Source organism: Prunus dulcis, chromosome 5 (genome assembly GCF_902201215.1).
Source record: "Prunus dulcis chromosome 5, ALMONDv2, whole genome shotgun sequence".
Taxonomy (NCBI): Eukaryota; Viridiplantae; Streptophyta; class Magnoliopsida; order Rosales; family Rosaceae; genus Prunus; species Prunus dulcis.
The window spans coordinates 3666902-3685047 of NC_047654.1; the positions used below are offsets into that span (position 1 = coordinate 3666902).

At 39.6% G+C, this 18146-nt stretch overlaps 4 protein-coding genes across 6 annotated transcripts; 3 read left to right on the forward strand and 1 right to left on the reverse strand.

The window, feature by feature from the left end:
• Nucleotides 1-3227: 3227 nt before the first annotated feature.
• On the forward strand, nt 3228-5927 carry LOC117629232 (putative gamma-glutamylcyclotransferase At3g02910). The gene is made up of 2 exons (XM_034361759.1): nt 3228-3795; nt 5473-5927. Exon 1 carries the CDS (start codon nt 3246-3248, stop codon nt 3771-3773), a length of 528 nt encoding a protein of 175 aa, XP_034217650.1. The 5' UTR covers nt 3228-3245; the 3' UTR covers nt 3774-3795; nt 5473-5927.
• Nucleotides 4835-5874, reverse strand: LOC117629233. Its single transcript, XM_034361760.1, has 3 exons — nt 5743-5874; nt 5446-5592; nt 4835-5306 (listed from the first exon to the last, which is right to left on the reverse strand). Exons 1-3 carry the CDS (start codon nt 5775-5777, stop codon nt 5123-5125), a joined length of 366 nt encoding a protein of 121 aa, XP_034217651.1. The 5' UTR covers nt 5778-5874; the 3' UTR covers nt 4835-5122.
• Nucleotides 5928-12635: 6708 nt separating the features above from the next.
• On the forward strand, nt 12636-13933 carry LOC117627873 (glycine-rich cell wall structural protein 1.8). Of its 3 annotated transcripts, none has more exons than XM_034360145.1 (2): nt 12636-13319; nt 13386-13933. In XM_034360145.1, the coding sequence occupies exons 1-2, from the start codon at nt 12659-12661 to the stop codon at nt 13679-13681; spliced, it is 957 nt and encodes a 318-aa protein (XP_034216036.1). In that variant the 5' UTR covers nt 12636-12658; the 3' UTR covers nt 13682-13933. The 3 variants fall into 3 exon arrangements, with proteins under 3 accessions (XP_034216036.1, XP_034216035.1, XP_034216034.1); XM_034360144.1 differs by having other exon boundaries at nt 12636-13301; nt 13368-13933; XM_034360143.1 differs by having other exon boundaries at nt 12636-13933.
• Nucleotides 13934-16671: 2738 nt separating this feature from the next.
• On the forward strand, nt 16672-17879 carry LOC117627586 (glycine-rich cell wall structural protein 1.8-like). The gene is made up of 2 exons (XM_034359742.1): nt 16672-16793; nt 16964-17879. Exons 1-2 carry the CDS (start codon nt 16672-16674, stop codon nt 17877-17879), a joined length of 1038 nt encoding a protein of 345 aa, XP_034215633.1.
• Nucleotides 17880-18146: the final 267 nt, after the last annotated feature.

Consider the following 18146-nt stretch of genomic DNA (forward strand, 5'->3'; position numbering starts at 1 on the left):
GCTTGAATAAAGAAATCTTAATTTTTAGATATTTTGGTTTGGGTTCTTACAATCTACCCCCCTTAAGAAAATTTCGTCCTCGAAATTTACGTACCTGTTACTCGAAGAGATACGGGTACTGTTCCCGCATCTGGTCCTCGGGCTCCCAGGTAGCCTCTTCTACTGTATGACTTCTCCATAACACTTTCACCAGGGGGATCTCCCTCGAACGCAAAACTTGCATCTTCCGATCCAAAATTTGCACTGGCTGCTCCACATAAGTCAGATCTTCTTGCAGCTCTATCGATTGTTCCTCCAGTACGTGAGATGGGTCTGGAATGTACTTCTGGAGCATCGAAACATGAAACACATCATGCAGCCGAGATAAATCTGGAGGTAAAACTAGTCTGTAAGCTACTGGGCCTACCCGCTCCACAACCTCGTACGGGCCAATATAACGAGGGCTTAGCTTTCCTCGTTTCCCGAACCTTACGACGCCTTTCCAAGGCGAATGCTTCAGAAATACCCAATCTCCAACTTCAAACTGGAGGTCTTTCCTCCTGTTATCTGCATAACTCTTCTGTCTATCCTGGGCTGTTTTCAGCCTTTCTCGGATTATCTTCACCTGTTCTTTCGTCCGCTCAACATCATCTGCCACCTCCAGTCGGTTCTCACCGAATTCATCCCAATAAAATGGAGTTCTGCACTGTTTTCCATACAAAGCATCGAATGGGGACATTTTAATACTCGCCTGGTAGCTGTTATTGTACGCAAACTCCGTGTCTATGGACTCGTTTCGCCGTGCTCTACGCAATGGCATAAGTGAAATTCTCGAATTCTTTTCCGATCAAAAAGTCAAAATTTTCCCTTTTAAAATATACGAGGGCAAAATCGTCTTTTGACTAGAATAAAGAAATCTTAATTTTTAGATATTTTGGTTTGGGTTTTTACACTAGGGCCTATGTGCCACGTGTCAAATGCGTAAGCCGGGCGGCTATACTATTTTTGAAAAAAGTAGAAAATAGGTATAGTCACACGGCTATACTATTTTGAAAAAAATTTGAAAAAGAATCTAGTATAGTACAAACCCGCCCAACACTTATGCTCCACTTGTCAAATGAGTATCACCGGTTTTTATTTATTTTTTATTTTTAAAGTATATCTGTACGGATGTCATCCTTTTTGGGACTGCAGTGGGGTGAAAATTTTTATATTTAAAAAAATTCTATTCTTTCAGTTTTTTGTTTTGTTTTTTTGTTCAGTATCTTTCTATTTTTCAATATCCGTCTTCATCATATAAAAATTATCTACTTTTTTTTTTTTGCAGAAAAAAAGAAAAAAAAGGTCATTCTCTTCCTATAAGAAGAAAATCTCTCTTTTTTATTATGCAAGAGAAAAAAGATTGTTGTTATCTAAAGAAAATGGTAATTTGAAACAAAAGAAAAAAATCAATAGTTTTCCCAGATCCAAGAAAATACAAACTGAAAACAACATGAAATAATTTTTTTTTAAAAGGATGATGCAAATTCTGGAACGGAAACCAGATCTGAAAAAACTTAGATGAATAGTGCTTTAATACTGGAAGGGAAACAAAAGGATGAATGATTTTTGTTAGGTTTAACTGGTCATTTCGTACATTAAAAATAATTGAAGATTGAAAAATAAAATAAAATAATGAAAATTGAAATAATACCCTCAGAGAGAGAGAGAGAGAGAGAGAGAGAGAGAGAGAGAGAGAGATAGAGAGATCAGAGACTGGTGATAGAGAGATTAGAGGGGGAGAATGGGGGAGATGGAAGGGGAAGAAGAGGAGGGGAGGAAGGGAGGAGACAGAAGGGGGAAGGAGGATTGGGTTCTTCGGGTTGGGGGGAGGGAGGGTTGGCGCTAGATTTACTCTTTTTCTTCAATTTTTTTCAAAAATATAAATTTTTAAATGATTTAACCAAAACTTGGACAAAATATTGAGGATTTAGATGGTAGGGGAGAAATTGGCGAAAAAAAGTAGATTATATCCTTAATTTCTATTTAAAATATATATTAAAAAAAAAAAAAAAAAGGATATGAGGTGAATCGAAAGTTAGGTACAAGTTCATAAAACAAATCTCCAGTTAGTCATTCTTTTTAACAAAAGAAATCAAACCCAAAAAACCACAGTGACATCTAACCCATAAAAAATATGGATAACCATCATCTAAACATCTCAATATTTAGCAAAAAAAATTGAATATTTTATTTTCAGAGAGAGCCAAGTAATCCAGAATAGAGAAATCAGTTTGTATATATAAAACAACCAGAAGAGAGAAAAGAGGAAAGAAGAAGAGAAAGGAGAGATGAGAGAGGGGAGTGGACATAAGAGAGCAAAGCACTTCAAAGCAGGTTTAGGTAAATGAATCGAAGCATTATGGGGACACGATGCGGAACTTGTTGAGGAAGACGACATGAGAGAGGAGAAGATGATAGTTGGTTTCCACATTAGTCTTCGAAACCCATTACTTGAAAGCCAACGTATACTAGACTGTTATCCTGAACAAAAAAATTGAATCTTAACAAGTTCATGATCCACTTAAACCCACCAAACAATGGACTGGAATCATATCCACTTTAATTGTATATATCCAATTCAGTCAAGTCTACCAAACATGGCCTAAGAGTGGGGTAGATTAGACATGGGGTTGCCAAACGGGTGGTGGGTGGTTGTTAGGAAGAAAGAGAGAAGGGTGGCAGCGGCTGCATGGTGGTATCTTTGCCCTTTATTTATTTATTTATTTATTTATTATTTTAATAGTTCTTATCTTACGTTTTTATTTTTAAACTGTATCGAAACAGTTATGTTTTTTTAAAGTTAATATTTAAATAGTTTTTGAGTTATTCTAACAGAAAATTAACGGAATGGGTAATATTGGCTAACGCTTCTAAACACAAGGATCAAATTGGCTAAATTAAAAATACATGGACTACATTGACAAACGTGGTAAAACACAGAGACCATTTTTGCATTTAAGCCGAAAAAAAACCCCAAGTTAATATTGAATCTAAATTTTCTATAAAAAAAAATCTCAATAATGTTGGATTTGGACCATCTCTTTTGCCAGGGCTTACAAGTTAGACGAGGAGGCCCAGTCTGGTGGGGTTTTTGTGATTTTGGATTTGAACTGGGCCTTACTCTGAAATCCTTTTTCTTGCTCGAACAATTCTGAATTCTAATAAAACAAACAAAATAGGACAAAAACCGTTCCCATAAAAGTTTTTCCGCTCTCTGCGCACCAATGGCTGAAGGTTTGAAGGACGACGGCAAACCCCATCTAATCTTCACCTACGGCACACTCAAACAAGGCTTCCACAACCACAAGCTAACGCAGGACCTTATCAATCACGACGACGCCGTTTTGTTAGGCCCCTACATCACCCGCCATTCTTACCCGCTCGTCTGTGGACCCTACGGAATCCCCTACCTGATCAACCTCCCCGGGTCCGGTCACCGGGTCAAGGGCGAGCTCTACTCCGTGTCGACCCGAGGACTCGCTCGACTCGACGAATTGGAGGGCACGAGCATCGGGCACTACGAGCGGCTACCTGTTGATGTGATGAATGCCGACGACGACATCGTTTCGGTGGAGGCTCAGGCGTATTACGCGCACAGAAGCTTTGGGCCTGCGATGTGGGAGAGAATTGGGAAGGCGGGTTTGAGTGAGTTCACGGAGAAGGAGGCCAAAGGGTACGTGAAAAGACAAGATAGGCCTTGCCAGGGTCGCGCCATTCTTGAGGACGTCCGGCATTTTGTGTCCGGAATGTGAGGAAAAAGGCAGTTTCGGAAAGGTCAATGTTTTCTTGCTCTGTTACATTAAGTGCGTAATCTTTGATTAATTTTAAACTTGGTGATTATGAATTCTTATTGTTTAGCAAGAGAGGCTCTGTGTTAGTTGAATTACTCATTTATCTATTTTTTTTTTAATCAATTCAGGTTTCAATTTTTATTTGTATTAGTTTGAATTAGAGAATTCAAGTGTGTTGAAGTGCAAAAAACCACTCAAATTATATTTTGTTAATCTGCATAAGTGGGCCTAGCTAGGCGACCAATCTGAATCTGAACCAAATAATAAGAACTTGCATTAGGCCAATTGCACTCATAAACTAGGTGTCCACTTTTGTGAATCAAATTTCCATAGAGGATATGGCAGTTCTGAAGCCAATAGCAATGTGTTAGAATTTTCACCAATCTTCATTTTCGTTAGGGTTCTAGGTTGCAGAAGCAATTGCCTGTAAATAAGTTATCTTTCACCAAAGCAACATAACAAGCCCACCGCATTGAGGGAAAGATAGGTCAGATATACCTCATTTGAGTCTTCAACTTTCTAGATACCTAGTTTTGTGTTGCCGAGATCGGTATGTGAGTTGCTTGTAGTGTTGCGGGCTAATTTGGTGAAGATGTCTCTTGGAGAAGAGGCTCGGAAGGTTTTTTGTCTTTTCCTGTATACAGTTTCTAGTGTTTTAGACAGTGGCTTTTGAGAGTGCAGAAGAAGGCTCAATGCTTTGCACTCTCTCCTTTGTTCCCCTTGTACGAGTCTTATATTTCCTCCTGTTTTTTTGTAGTTAAATTTGCACCCTTTGTACATTTTGCTTTGCTGGAGCTATCTTTGACACCTCTTAATAGATTTTTATTTAGTTTCATCAGAAAAAGAAGATTTTAATCGAGCATCACCGATGATGATGGCTATTCTTCAGTGCCTCATCAGTCCTTAGTAGAGATTAGTGTTTTTGTTGCATCAAGTAGCAGTAGTTGTCGTGGAGTAAGAACTGTGCCTGAAAGGCTAAAAACGCACAAAGCAGAATAAAACACACAATTTTTATTTTTGGATGAGTAAAACAAACAATACCAATACCATTAAGGGCTAAAAACGCACAGCAGAGTACAACATGCATTTCATAATGCAGCAATTGCTAATCTGAGTACATGAGGAAGCAAGCTTCTACCGGCCCTTTATTTTTATCTATAATTCATGCATCCCATATTTTACAGAACCATATTAAATGAGTTGCCAAAGCAAACTACATCCACCTTTTGTGGTTACACACCATCCTCTAGGGGCCAACTTTCTACCAACAATAGCACCTAGTAGTTACATCTGCACTTTCTCAACAGCCTTCAGGCATCAGTCACACAGGTGCAAGCATTAGAACATTCAGAGAAGCCCTTGCCAGCATCAGGCCCTTCAACCTTGGAGATGACACATTTCCAGCCTTCACCGCACTCGCAGTATGCTTCGCGTGCACCAACTTTGTCTACCTCCTGCGGCACAACGTCATTAGTCACTGTCCCATCTGCATATCTGTAGAAAGAACTGGGCATTAGTCTCAATTCACTTTGTAGTTTGTACAAGCGAAACTCAGCAAACAAGCAATTGGTGAAAGCGATGCTTATTGTTATTAATAACTTAGACTGGTTTATTTGTGTGTTGATTGACGTACATAACACAAGTGCAATTGTCACCGCAGTTGAAGAAGGCCTTGCCGGCATCTGGTCCTTCAGTCCTAGTGATGACACATTTCCACCCTTCGCCACACCTACAAAATGCCTTGCTGATGCTAGAGTTGCCTCCGGCTGCTGCAACAGACCTGCATAAATTTGAGGCAGTTAATTTTAAGTATGATCATTGGAATTGAACGGCACAGTGCATCTAAAACAACCATTGAATTGTCAGTACAACATAAACACAACTTTAGCATCTTCTTCTCTTATTATTCATGTAGTGACAGGAATGAAACCTGACTGATTGCTCGCCACTGTTCTGAGTCTCCATTTTCCTGAATTTGTTGGACTTCTTTGATCTTCTTGTTCGTCTTGATGAGCTATGGACCTTTCTATCTATGTAAGGCCAGTTGAAATGTCAAGAAACCATTGATTGTAAAGACAAAACAATTTTGTTTATAAGGATACAACTGTTGATACACATGAAATTGTCATCTTCCTACAATAATCGAGTCCCCAATTTGTGTGGCTCATAATTGATATATATATATATATATATATATATATATATTTTTTAATGTAGATAGAGATAAGGAGATAGAGACTTTTAAAAAGGATGCAAATCTGTTCACCACTTTTAACCATCCGTACTGTTCCATTAATTTCCCAATCCCCTTTCGCCCTAGTCTAGTGCAGCTATCAAAACTTGGAGAGAAAAAAATTAGGGCTGCAAAAATTTCCCAATCCTTCACCAATACGAATCAAGAAGATGAAGGCAAGGCAAGGGCTGCTACTATTCACGTGAATAGTGTCAGCCTTGCTTTTTTTGGTTCCACCCCAAAAGACTAGGGCAAGGGCAAGAAAAAAAAAAGAATATGCAATAAAATATTAACTTGTTATGTATTTATAGGGAAAGTGAATAAAATTGTTATGTACTTATAGGGAAAACATCCATAATTTCTTGGTATTTTCTTTTATTAAAAAAAATGAATTTTTTTTGATTTTTTTGAATTTTTTTTGAATTTTCTTTTTTTGCTCGCTGACATCAGCGCCTTCGGACTAAAGCCCAGGCAAGATCTGCCCTTGGGCTTGCCCGGGCTGCTTCTTCTACGCTGGAGGTCCAAAACCCAGCACAGGGGCCTCTTGCCCTGGCAAAAGGCCCTGCGCTGGACATGCTCTAAGAGCACCTCCAGCGTTGCTGGTTTGCCCGGGCAGAAGGTGGCCTAGGCCCAGCTTTTGGCTCCAGCACACAAAAGCAAGACCAGGCAGTTGATGGAGGCCACAAGCCTGGGCAGGCCCAAAGACAAATCTTGCCTGGGCTCTTGCCTGGGGTTGCTGACGTCATTGATGACATCAGCAACTAAATTTTTTTAAAAAAAAACCGAAAAAAATACCAAATTTTTCAGATTTTTTTTTTATATATAAATACCTAGTCCTATTTTTCACTTCTCATGGCAAGATTAATGGTTTAAGTATAAAAAATATAAAATAAATTAAAATAAATAGTAATTGCCCTTGCCATTTGGGGTGGAACCAAAAAAAATAAGGCTGACACTATTCACGCGAATAGTATCAAACTTTGCCTTGCCTTTGCCTTGCCCTTTCCCTTTGGGATGGATGTGCTCTAAGGTGGTGAACCATGGCGTCCCAAAAGATGTCATTGAGAGAATGGAAGCACAAGGGTCTGGTTTTTTTGGTCAAACCCACCATGGAGAAGCAACGAGCTGGCCTGGCTTGTCCTTTTGGTTATGGGAGAGCTTGAATACCTTCTCCTTCAAAAAAAATTGCAGCCCTCTAATTTCCCAATTTTGCATCCCTAATTTCTTACTCCTACAAACTTAACCCATATCGATCTATTGAGCAGTTTTGATTGGGCTGTGGTGAAAGGACGGTCATGACCTTGCACGCACGCAACATCCAATTGGACTTGATTTGCTAAGATTTGCTAATGACTTAAAGTGTGATGACGAAATTGAGAATTTCGATGATCAAATTTGTTTCCAGGCCCAATCCCAGTAAGCACAAATGTGCAAGGTATCAAATCATAGTTTTTAACCAAGGCTTAATACATAATTCATCTTATATAAAAATACTTAATTCATGAGGAGCTTATCAAAACTATATAGAAAACAAGGTTTTCTTCCGTATAAAAAATAATAAAAAAGGTCTTCTTCCAATTACAATCTCTCACAAAGAAACAAACTCTCATAGTAAAATACATATAATATATCTATAACATGTACGATTGTTGTTGGAAAATGATTTGGTTGGAGTCTCATGGTCTCCTCCATGATATATATGACATGAGATTTTTGGCACGGCCTTTCAGTTTTGTGGTTGCCCAATGTATATCTTTTCTTCCAAACTAAGATAATAGCTCTTACAAACGACCTTAAACTGCAGAAACATAAATCCAAGTTTTGATGTCAGAGGACTCTTTTCTTTGGATTCTATTGAAATTGAAATTGCGGATTTTGGGCCTTCGGAAGGTCGTTTTTTCAATCAGAGGATGTGGGCTCTTTCTAAGATTTCAAATTAATTTGATTATCATCGTCATCCAAAAGTTGATGCTGTTGTTGACTCTGTTACGTAGAAGCTAACTAGGAGGGAGGATCCCAGCATAGGCGCCCAACGTAACAAACTTATTATTTTTCCTCAAAAAATAATAAAATAAAAACTTATTTTTCATACGTCAAAATGATGTGGAAGAAGGTTGCAACGAGCATAGGCGTCGGTTAGTCTAGTTGATCAAGGCAGAGAATTTGGCCATTTGCACTTAAGTTCGAATCCTAACTCTCTAAGTTAGATTAATTTAGAGTAATTTAGGTAGGTGTACTCAATTAGGATTCTAGAGCATTTAAATTTTTATAAAAAAAAAAAACGGGTGTATCTAATTTGGATTTATACTATCGATTATACAAAAAGCTGACTAAGAGGGAGGATCCCAGCATAGGAGCCTAATAAAACAAACTCTTTTTCTTTCATATATTAATTACTTATAGAAGATATATAGAAGATTTTGATGCGTCAGAATGATGTTGAAGAAGGTTGCAACTAGCATAGGCGTCTAGAAGCATATATGGGTTAGGTTAGTTGATCAGGACAGTGAGTTCGTCTCCTTTGCATTCAAGTTCAAATCCCATCTCTATAAATTAGTAATTTAGAGTAATTTAGACTATCGATTGTACAAAAATCTAACTAGAGGGAGGATCCCAACATAGGCCCCTATTAAAACAAACTTTTTTTTTTTTTCATATATTAATTAATTATAGAAGATATATAGAAGATTTTGATGCGTCAGAATGATGTTGTACACAGATGAAGGTTGCAACCAGCCAACCAAACCACAAGAGCAACAAGCGTGAAGAATAAAAGACTCTCTCCACTAGGGGAAGCAAAGTGAGATGGATTGGTCCCATCTACAGTAAGAGGCTTAGGTAGAGAAGGTTGCCCTAGCGTCATAGCATGTGATCGCCCACTATATACCTACTAACATATGCGGCACAGCTTGTGTCATTGAAGCTTTAATTAGATAGAAATTGGAGCTTCTCTCAATGAGGTCTTCGATCTGAAGAACATGGGACGGCAATGATCCTCATATGCATTGTAAACCATTACATATTGGGTCACTATTTTTCATCATTGTTGGTGGTTTTAATCTGCCAGCACTCAGCTAATGCACATTATACTTTAGCTTTAAAATCACATCAAAGTACATACACCGACAAAAATTGTCAAACAAAATTTCATGGAATAATCTATAGGAGTAGAGTAAGGTTAGGAACACCAAATCTTTTCACCAAAAAACGAGGCAATGTTTGAATCCACTTCACATTATCTAGCGAATTTCTAATTAATTAATTTTGCCAACAGATTCTAGCCCAGTGAATAATGGCCTTGATTTGAAGACTAGTGGTGTAAGGTTCGAACTCCTATGGTCATGGCACCTTGATAGTGTGTGTGAGAAATCTCCCTCTCCATATAGTTTACACAATTGCGTGTTTTTGAAAAAAAACGCATATCCAGAGAATGGATTTGATGATGTTAGTATTGCACGAAATATTGGTAGTCTGAAAATTAAACGAATGGGAACGTGGCCCCAGCTCAAAACCTAGAACACATAGTCGACTCGTACTATTTTTTTTATCTACAGTAATCCCCACAACGATAAAATGCAAGCTGTTGAGATTTTTTTTTTCTTCGCTTTTCCCTCAATGGAAGTCGTATGCTAGTCAGTGCTGGTAGGGTTTTCTAACTTCCCAAAAGAATGCTTTCTTTGTTTCTTTCTATGGTATGCTACGATTGGACGTCACATCGAAAAATGTCATGTACATGGTCATCATGTAAAAGTAATAACAATCGCTTCATGCTTCTCATTGCTTGGTTGAACGGTGACCAAACGATGAAGACATGTGAGGGAGGAGGACGAAATCATAACAGGCACTTGGGAAGGTGGTGGCTATAGCCAGCTTGTGCACTGACATAATGGCATTCATATAAATCTGAATCTTTCATCACTTTTAGCTTCAGCTCTCTACAATTGATCACCTTTTGGAACTTCTAGAATAAAACTAGCTAGGAGGCCATTTCAAGGTTCCCAGTGTTTGAATGATTAACATGCATACATAAGGTTTTTTTTTATGTACATGGCCCCTGTGCTTTCAAACTTGTCTCAGATTACCAACTGTGTTTGAAAACGTCTCAAAGTACCCTCTAACCTTTTAAAAACCGTCTCACGTTACTGCTTTCGTCAGTTTTTTTGACATTCCGTTACGAATGTTGGATTCCACTTCCTTTTTTCTTCTTTTTTTCTCCTCCTTTCCCCTCCCCCCATTCCAGAACAGCAAACCCTCCCCTTTGTTGCTGTACATCGCTTATTTACCCTCCAAAACTCAGAAATTTCTTCTAACCAACACAACTAGCAGCAAGAACAGCTCAAGAGGTTGAAAAATCATACATAGATCGAAGCAAATGGTGCTCGGAATCGCCCGAATGAGCAATGGAGAATTTCGGTAAAAACCGGCCAATTTCTTGCTTTTTCTGGCGATCCAAACGGCGGTTGGCAGCGGCTGAGATGTGAGGCTAGTAGAGGACAACGTGCTGGTTCTTTTGTAACCCACGTCGTTGCTTGGGGTGGCCAGAGGAGGAGATGGTGGCCCAAAAACTGGTCGGATGAATAGTAACAAAGTTGTTCTGGAGTTTGGGGAGGGGGGGAGGGACGGAGGAAAAAAAAGGAAGTGGGGCCCAACGTTCGTAACGGAACGTCAAAAAAACTGACGGAAGGGGTAACGTGAGACTGTTTTTAAAAGGTTAGAGGGTACTTTGAGACGTTTTCAAATACAGATGGTAATATGAGACAAGTTTGAAAGCACAGGAGGCATGTACATAAATAAGCTTATACATAATAATCAATCAACTGCTAAGGTAATACTTAATTGAACCCACTCCACATTTATGATATAATGGTTTCGTAGAGGCTTAAATAAATGGTTCAGATTGTGGACTAGAATGTAGAGTGTTACTCGAAATACCTCCCCTCATTATTTTTTTTAATACAATCGATAGTTTAAATTACTCTAATCTACAGAGAGAGAGAGTCAAACTTGGATGCAATCCGGCGGGCTCTCGGCCCATGCCAACTTACCTAACCTACATATGCGTGCTCATTATTAATAAAGTTATTTTGGGGTCCTTCCAATGAAGCGATTGTGATGGAAATTGAGAGTGAGTTAACAGGGGGAGTGTTTTTATGGATTAAGTACATTGGCTTTATTTTTCTAAATACATATGCGCAAATGTAGAGGCCAGACGTAAGTAATTTATAAAATAATTATGGTCATTAAATAAGCATGTAGAACCATAAGCATCGAATTATTTGAATACCTCGCTACAAAGCTATAGAAGTCTTATGTTCTCTCTCTCTCTCTCTCTCTCTCTCTATATATATATATATATATATATATATATATATAAAGTGTAATTGGAAGGTTTAAATAAGTGATAGGTCACAATGGGAGTAGGGACCTCCCAATTAACTACAATTATATATTTATACGTGCAGGTCCATTTTAATGTAAATCCTGTCGCATAATTTATAGTCCATAACCATATCCTATATAATAAAGTATAGATAAGGTACATCAAGCCCATATATATATATATAAATATAACAGGCTAAATGGTCAACTCTAAGTGCAATTACTATTCCAATCACTTCAGTTTTTCACAAATACAAAATATAATAGTTGTACTGCACCCTGAGTTCCTATGTTCGAATCTCTCATCTCTTAATATCATTTATGTCAAAAGTATAACTAAGATACATCAAGCTCATAACGAGGACAATAAAATAGACGAACAGATTAATTAACTCTAAACCCAGAATAGCATTACAGTTAGTTTGGTTTTAACAAACATAAAACATAAAAGATTACGACCTTATAGTGTTTCCAAGGTAATCTGATTGAAGCATACATTTTATATTGTTCCCTTACTAGTAATAGAATCGTGTTTTCTGGTCAGAAATTACAGTACGTTTTAGGATTTCCGTTATAGAAGAGAAAAAGCTTTAGATTCAATTTGCCATGTTTTTTCTTTCAGTTCCCTTTTCCTCTATGTTTTCTTTTCTAACCTGCTCGATCTGTCTTTTTCCCATCAACGTATATCTACTAATTATTCTTTTTAAAATCCGTATCCACTAATACTTTGAAAGAAGAATAAAAATAGCCTGAAACCAACGCGTAGCAGCATGAAACACAAGTTCTCCTACATTCTATATCATCATGCCCCATGGATAAATTTGTTTTAGCATTCAACCTCTTTTTTGGCGAACATTAGCAATCCATTATTTGAACATATATGGCTTGCTTTTTCTTTTTAATAAAAAATAACGCATAAAAAATTTCAGTGACACTTATAGCCAGCTTTATGCCATATTTGATGAGTTTAATATGCCATATAACTAGCTTAACAAAATGGCTTGATTGCGTAACAATATCATATCAATGTATACGTGGGAGACAGCAAAAGCACACTAGTGGATATGTACACTAGTGTAGTAAGTGAGTGTATAGTTTTTACTGGAACACCTCAAATTCTCTTCTGCATGTGCTTCAACCACCTTGTGCTCAGTCCACCTTTTCCCATTCCTATATATACCTTCACCTCTCTTGCATTCTACTCCATTGTTGTGGATTCAACTGCATTACTTCAATGACTATTCAAAACACTCACAGTTTTGTCTTCTTTGTGTTATTGGGTATAGGGATATGTTCTGCAGCCAGAACACTCCTACATTATGAAGAGCCCGTCCATGTTCCTGCTGTCGGCTATGGCGCAGGCCATGGCGGGGGCGGCGGCGGCGGTGGTGGATCGGGTTATGGAGGTGGTGGTGCTGCGGATTATGGTGGTGCTGGGGGATATGGTGGCGGAGGAGGTGCAGGAAGTGGTGGGGGTTATGGAGCAGTAGGAGAACATGGTGCTACTGGCTATGGAGGTGGTAGTGGCGGTGGAGAAGGCGGTGGCGTTGCCTATGGAGGTGCTGGTGGACATGGTGGTGGCGGCGGCGGTGGTAGTGGTGGTGGAGAAGGCGGTGGCGTTGCCTATGGAGGTGCTGGTGGACATGGTGGTGGTGGTGGTGGCGGCAGCGGTAGTGGTGGCGGTGGTGCTTATGGTGGTGGAGGTGCTTATGGTGCAGGGGGTGCTGGAGGATATGGAAGTGGGGGTGGTGAAGGAGGTGGTGCCGGCTATGGTGCTGGTGGGGAACATGGAGTGGGCGGTGGTGGAGGTGGCGGTACTGGTGGTGGAGGTGGCTCTGGCTCTGGATATGCTGGAGAGCATGGCAGTGGTTATGGAGGTGGAGCTGGTGGTGGAGGTGGCTCTGGCTCTGGATATGCTGGAGAGCATAGCAGTGGTTATGGAGGTGGAGCTGGTGGTGGAGCTGGCGGCGGCTATGGTGCTGGTGGTGAACATGGCGGAGGCTACGGAGGAGGTGGCGGACATGGTGGGGGTGCCGGAGGAGGTTATGCTGCTGGAGGAGCAAGTGGAGGAGGATATGGTAGTGGGGGAGGGGCTGGCGGTGGAGCTGGAGGTGGAGCTAGTGGTGGCTATGCGGGTGGTGCCGGTGGAGGAGGAGGTTCTGGTGGTGGCAGCGGCTATGGAGGAGCACATGGAGGTGCATACGGAGGAGGTGGTGGGGCCGGTGAGGGTGGTGGCCATGGGGGTTATGTTCCTTGAGATTCCCCTTACTACTTGTTTGTCACTAAAAACTTTACCTCTTCTTACCTATATTAAATTATTAATAGTATTAAAAAGGAAAAAAAAAGAAGATAAATGTGGGTATAAGAGGATTATTATAACTTTGAGTATATGAAGAATCCCTATTGTATGCTCCGAAAGATTGTATCTATTGATGATTAATATGGATTCTTGTTCTTCATGATATATTTATGAATGTTACGTAACATTGTGCTGCGGACATTTGAATAACAATGATTGTTGTTTCTCAAATAACTAGTAAACATAAATAATTGTTTGGTTGAATTCTAGAAGGGCAACCAAAGAGAGAAAGCCAAAAAACGAAAACAAAAAACAAAACAAGAGAGGAAAAAAGAAAGAAAAGAAAGCTTGGTAAACCATTGAAATGATCATAATACCAAAGCGTAACAGTTCAGTATTTACCATTATTTTCTTGTGGATTTTGTGGGTTGAGAGAGGTGATCCGTGCTAATGCTAGTAATGACTTTGAATTGAGTCAGTGAGCCTAACAATTATCTTTCTACTGTCACCCACAAAATTGGCCTTTTGCTGGCTATCTGTTCTTCGTGGAGAAAAAGAAATGATAGTGTTTTTGGGTTGACAGCAACCCTCTCCAATTAAACTATCAAATGCAAATTAGTAGCCGCAAATCCCAAGCCTTCTCTCCTTCTAAACCTTTTTTTGGAGTGGAGACACCCTAATGTAGATTGATGTTTCTTTATTTCTTCGTTTGGCGCGCATGGCTCCTTGACTTTGCTTTGTCTTGGCCTTACTGTGACTTGTTTCTTGTTTTCCGTCTTGGGTGGTCTTTTTTTTTTTTTTTTTTTTTTTTTTGCGCTTCTTCAATTTAGGTCCAAAATAATTAATTGTCATTAGGCTAAGTCCTCGTCGTTTTAGTTTTAGATGCATGTCCTTGAATTTAATTACTTTTTTTAGTTATGTCGATTTTACCATTCGAGGTAAATAAGGAAACACATTGAAAATTCAAATTTAATGCATTCTTTCATTGTAATTGAATTTCATAATTTAAAATTTGAATTCTTTCCTTGTGAACATTTACCTAATACATACAATACAATTTAATCAATAAAAGTATAGACCCACATATTATACTAATTGATGAGACACTATGCCAAATTTTACTCTACACTACATCACATAAGCATCGACAAATCTAAAAACCAATGCTGTTAGTATTTTAGGCATCGATTTTATAATTAATAAGACTAAAGAGGTATGAAGGCATCAGCACAAATTTTAAGGGTTTTCTACTGATGCCGTTGATTATACTTTAGAATCGATGATATAATTTACTGATGCATAAAATGCTTTTGAAATTTTTTTTTTTTAAATTTTTTTTTTTAAGCAGAACAATTATACCGATGCCAAAACCATGTCAATGCCACTACAGTGATTTTTTTAACAATAGAAAGCAAGCTGTTGAGGTTTTTTTTTTTTTGGTTATTCTTTGGATTGCTAAAATTGAACGTTACATCTAAAGAATTTTCTAAACCAAAAGACCAATATATGTGAGGAGAGGAGGAAAGACGAATCATAACAGGCACTTGTGAAGTTGGCATTATGGCATTCTCATTCTTAAACATGACTATACATAATAATTAATCAACTGCTAATTAAGATTATACTTAATTTAACCCACTCCACTTATATACATATAATGCTAATTAAGTCAATGATTCGGATTATGGATGACGGTGATTATTTAAAAATTAAATTAGCATGCAGCTTCTTATTATCTATTAATTATTTCATGCAAATTCGTACCCACTAATAATTTGAAAGAACCCTAAAAATAGTCTGAAACCAACACGTAGCAGCAAGACTACCAAACACAAGCTCTCCTCTATTTCTATTTATGATTTGTTCTAACATTCAGCCACTTTTTTTGAAACACCTCAAATTCTCTTCTGCATATGTGCTTCAACCACCCTTTCCCACTCCTATATATACCTTCACCTCTCTTGCATTCTACTCCATTGTTGTGGATTCAACTACATTATTTCAATGACTACTCAAAATACTCATAGTTTTGTCTTCTTTATGTTATTAGGTATAGGGATATGTTCTGCAGCCAGAACAATCCTACATTATAAAGAGCCTGCCCATGCTCCTGTTGTCAGCTATGGTGCAGGCCATGTCGTCGGTGGTGGTGGTGGATCGGAGTATAGATTTGGTGGTGCTGCAAGTTATGGTGGCGTTTGGGGATATGGCGGCGTAGGAGGTGCAGGAAGTGGTGAAAGTTATGGAATGCGATAAGAGAAACATGTGGTACTCAATTGGTAGTGATGTGATGGTGGAAAAAGAAAGTTGGTGTTTGCCTATGGAGGTACTGGTGGCGGCCCGGTGGTAGTGAAAGTACTTGATGATGGTGGTGCAAGAACTTTGAAAAGGCATATGGAAAGTAAATTGATGAAAAGGAAGGTAGTTAGTGATTCTGGTGTTAATTGATGAACATGTTTCTCTGGCAGCGATATATTATTCGCGATAGCGGCTCTGAATATAACTTATGTGATAATGAATTCGAGGTGGAAAATTAGTGAAGGTCGATATGATGGCGATCATAGTGCCCCAAAATGAAAAAGCTATATATCACAAAAGTATAGGAAGACGGACATGGTAGTGAGTAAGTCAGGCTATCTTCTTGGAAGGGAAACAAGTAAATTTGGAGAAATTAGGTGGAAGGCCTCTGAGGTGGAGTGAAGATGCTGCCGGAAGGGAAATTGCTTCTCTATAATGTTGAGAGGACCTATATTCTTAGGGATGAAAGGTGATATGCTCAACTATGTAGTGTGCCCGACGAAGAAGCTGTATAATCTTATGTTGCACTGAAAACCATAAAGGACAAGGTGAACATAGGTATGGACAAACGAAAGTTATCACTATAGAAGTCAAGAAAAAATCTTTGGAAAAAACAGAGTGGGAACAGATGGTAGCTATACATAAGAGCTATGGAGAAAATTAGCTTGGACATGGTGGTGGTCAATTGGGAGGAGGTTATCTTCTTTACTAGGAAACAAGTGCTGGAGGAGCTGGAGGGTGGAACTAGTGGTAGCTATACGAAGAAGGCGGTGTAAGAAAGAATAAGCTGATTGCTTATAATTGCTAAGTAGCAAGAAAGCTTGGTGCCTTACTAATCTCACGTGGAGGCCAGCCAGACATGGTAGTGCCGGGTAGCAAAGGCTGCTGTAAGTTACTAGTAGCCGAGCTTATGGTGAGGTGATTGCCCGATGGCAAACATAGTGCTAGTGGCAAACATGGTGCTGGTGGCAAACATGATGCTAGTGCCATTGGAGGCAACGAACATGGTGGTGGTGCTGATGGTAAACATGGCGCTAGTGGCAAACATGGTGGTGGTGGCAAACATGATGCTAGTGCCATTGGAGGCAACGAACATGGTGGTGGTGCTGATGGTAAACATGGCGCTAGTGGCAAACATGGTGTTGGTGGCAAACATGGTGCTAGTGCCATTGGAGGCGACGAACATAGTGGTGGTGCTGATGGTAAACATGGTGCTAGTGGCAAATATGGTGCTGGTGGCAAACATGGTGCTGGTGGAAAACATGGCGAAGGCTATGATGGAGGTAGAGGACATGGTGGTAGTGCCAGAAGAGGTTATGCTGTTGGAGGAGCAAGTGGTGGAGGAGTTGGAGGTGGAGCTAGTGGTGGCTATTCAGGTGGTGCAGGGGGAGGAGGAGGTTCCGGTGGTGGCAGCAGCTATAGAGGAGCTCATGGAGGTGCATATGGAGGACGAGGTGGTGGTGAGAGCGGAGGCTATGGTGCTGGTAGTAAACATGGCAAAGGCTATGGAGGAGGCAGCGGACATGGTGGTGGTGCTGGAGGAAGCGGCGGACATGGTGCTGGTACCATTGGAGGCAACAAACATGGTGGTGGTGCCGATGGCAAACTTGGTGATGGTGCCATTAAAGGCGGCGAACATGGTGGTGTAGCCGGAGGAGGCGACGGACATGGTGGTGGTGCCGTTGGAAGTTATGCTGCTGGAGGAGCAAGTGGTGGTGGGGTTGGAGGTGGAGCTAGTGGTGGCTATGCAGGTGGTGCAGCGGGAGGAGTTTTCGGTAGTGGCAGCGGCTATGAAGGAGCTTATGGAGCTGCATATTGGGGACAAGGTGGTGGTGAGAGCGGTGGTTATGCTCCTTGAAACTACCTTTACTACTTCTTTGTCACCAAAAGCTTCACCTCTTCTTACCTATATTAAATTATTATTAGTATTAATAAGGGGAAAAAAAACTCGGTCAAAAGTCACTTTTGGTCCCTGTAGTTTAGCACTTTAACCATTTTTGACCTTGTAGTTTCAATTCCGTCAATTTTGTCATTGTAGTTTCATAATTGTAGCAATTTAAGGATCATTCTAATTTCCATCAAATTATTCAAACTTTTGTTATCTATTTAGGGGTATTTTGGTTCA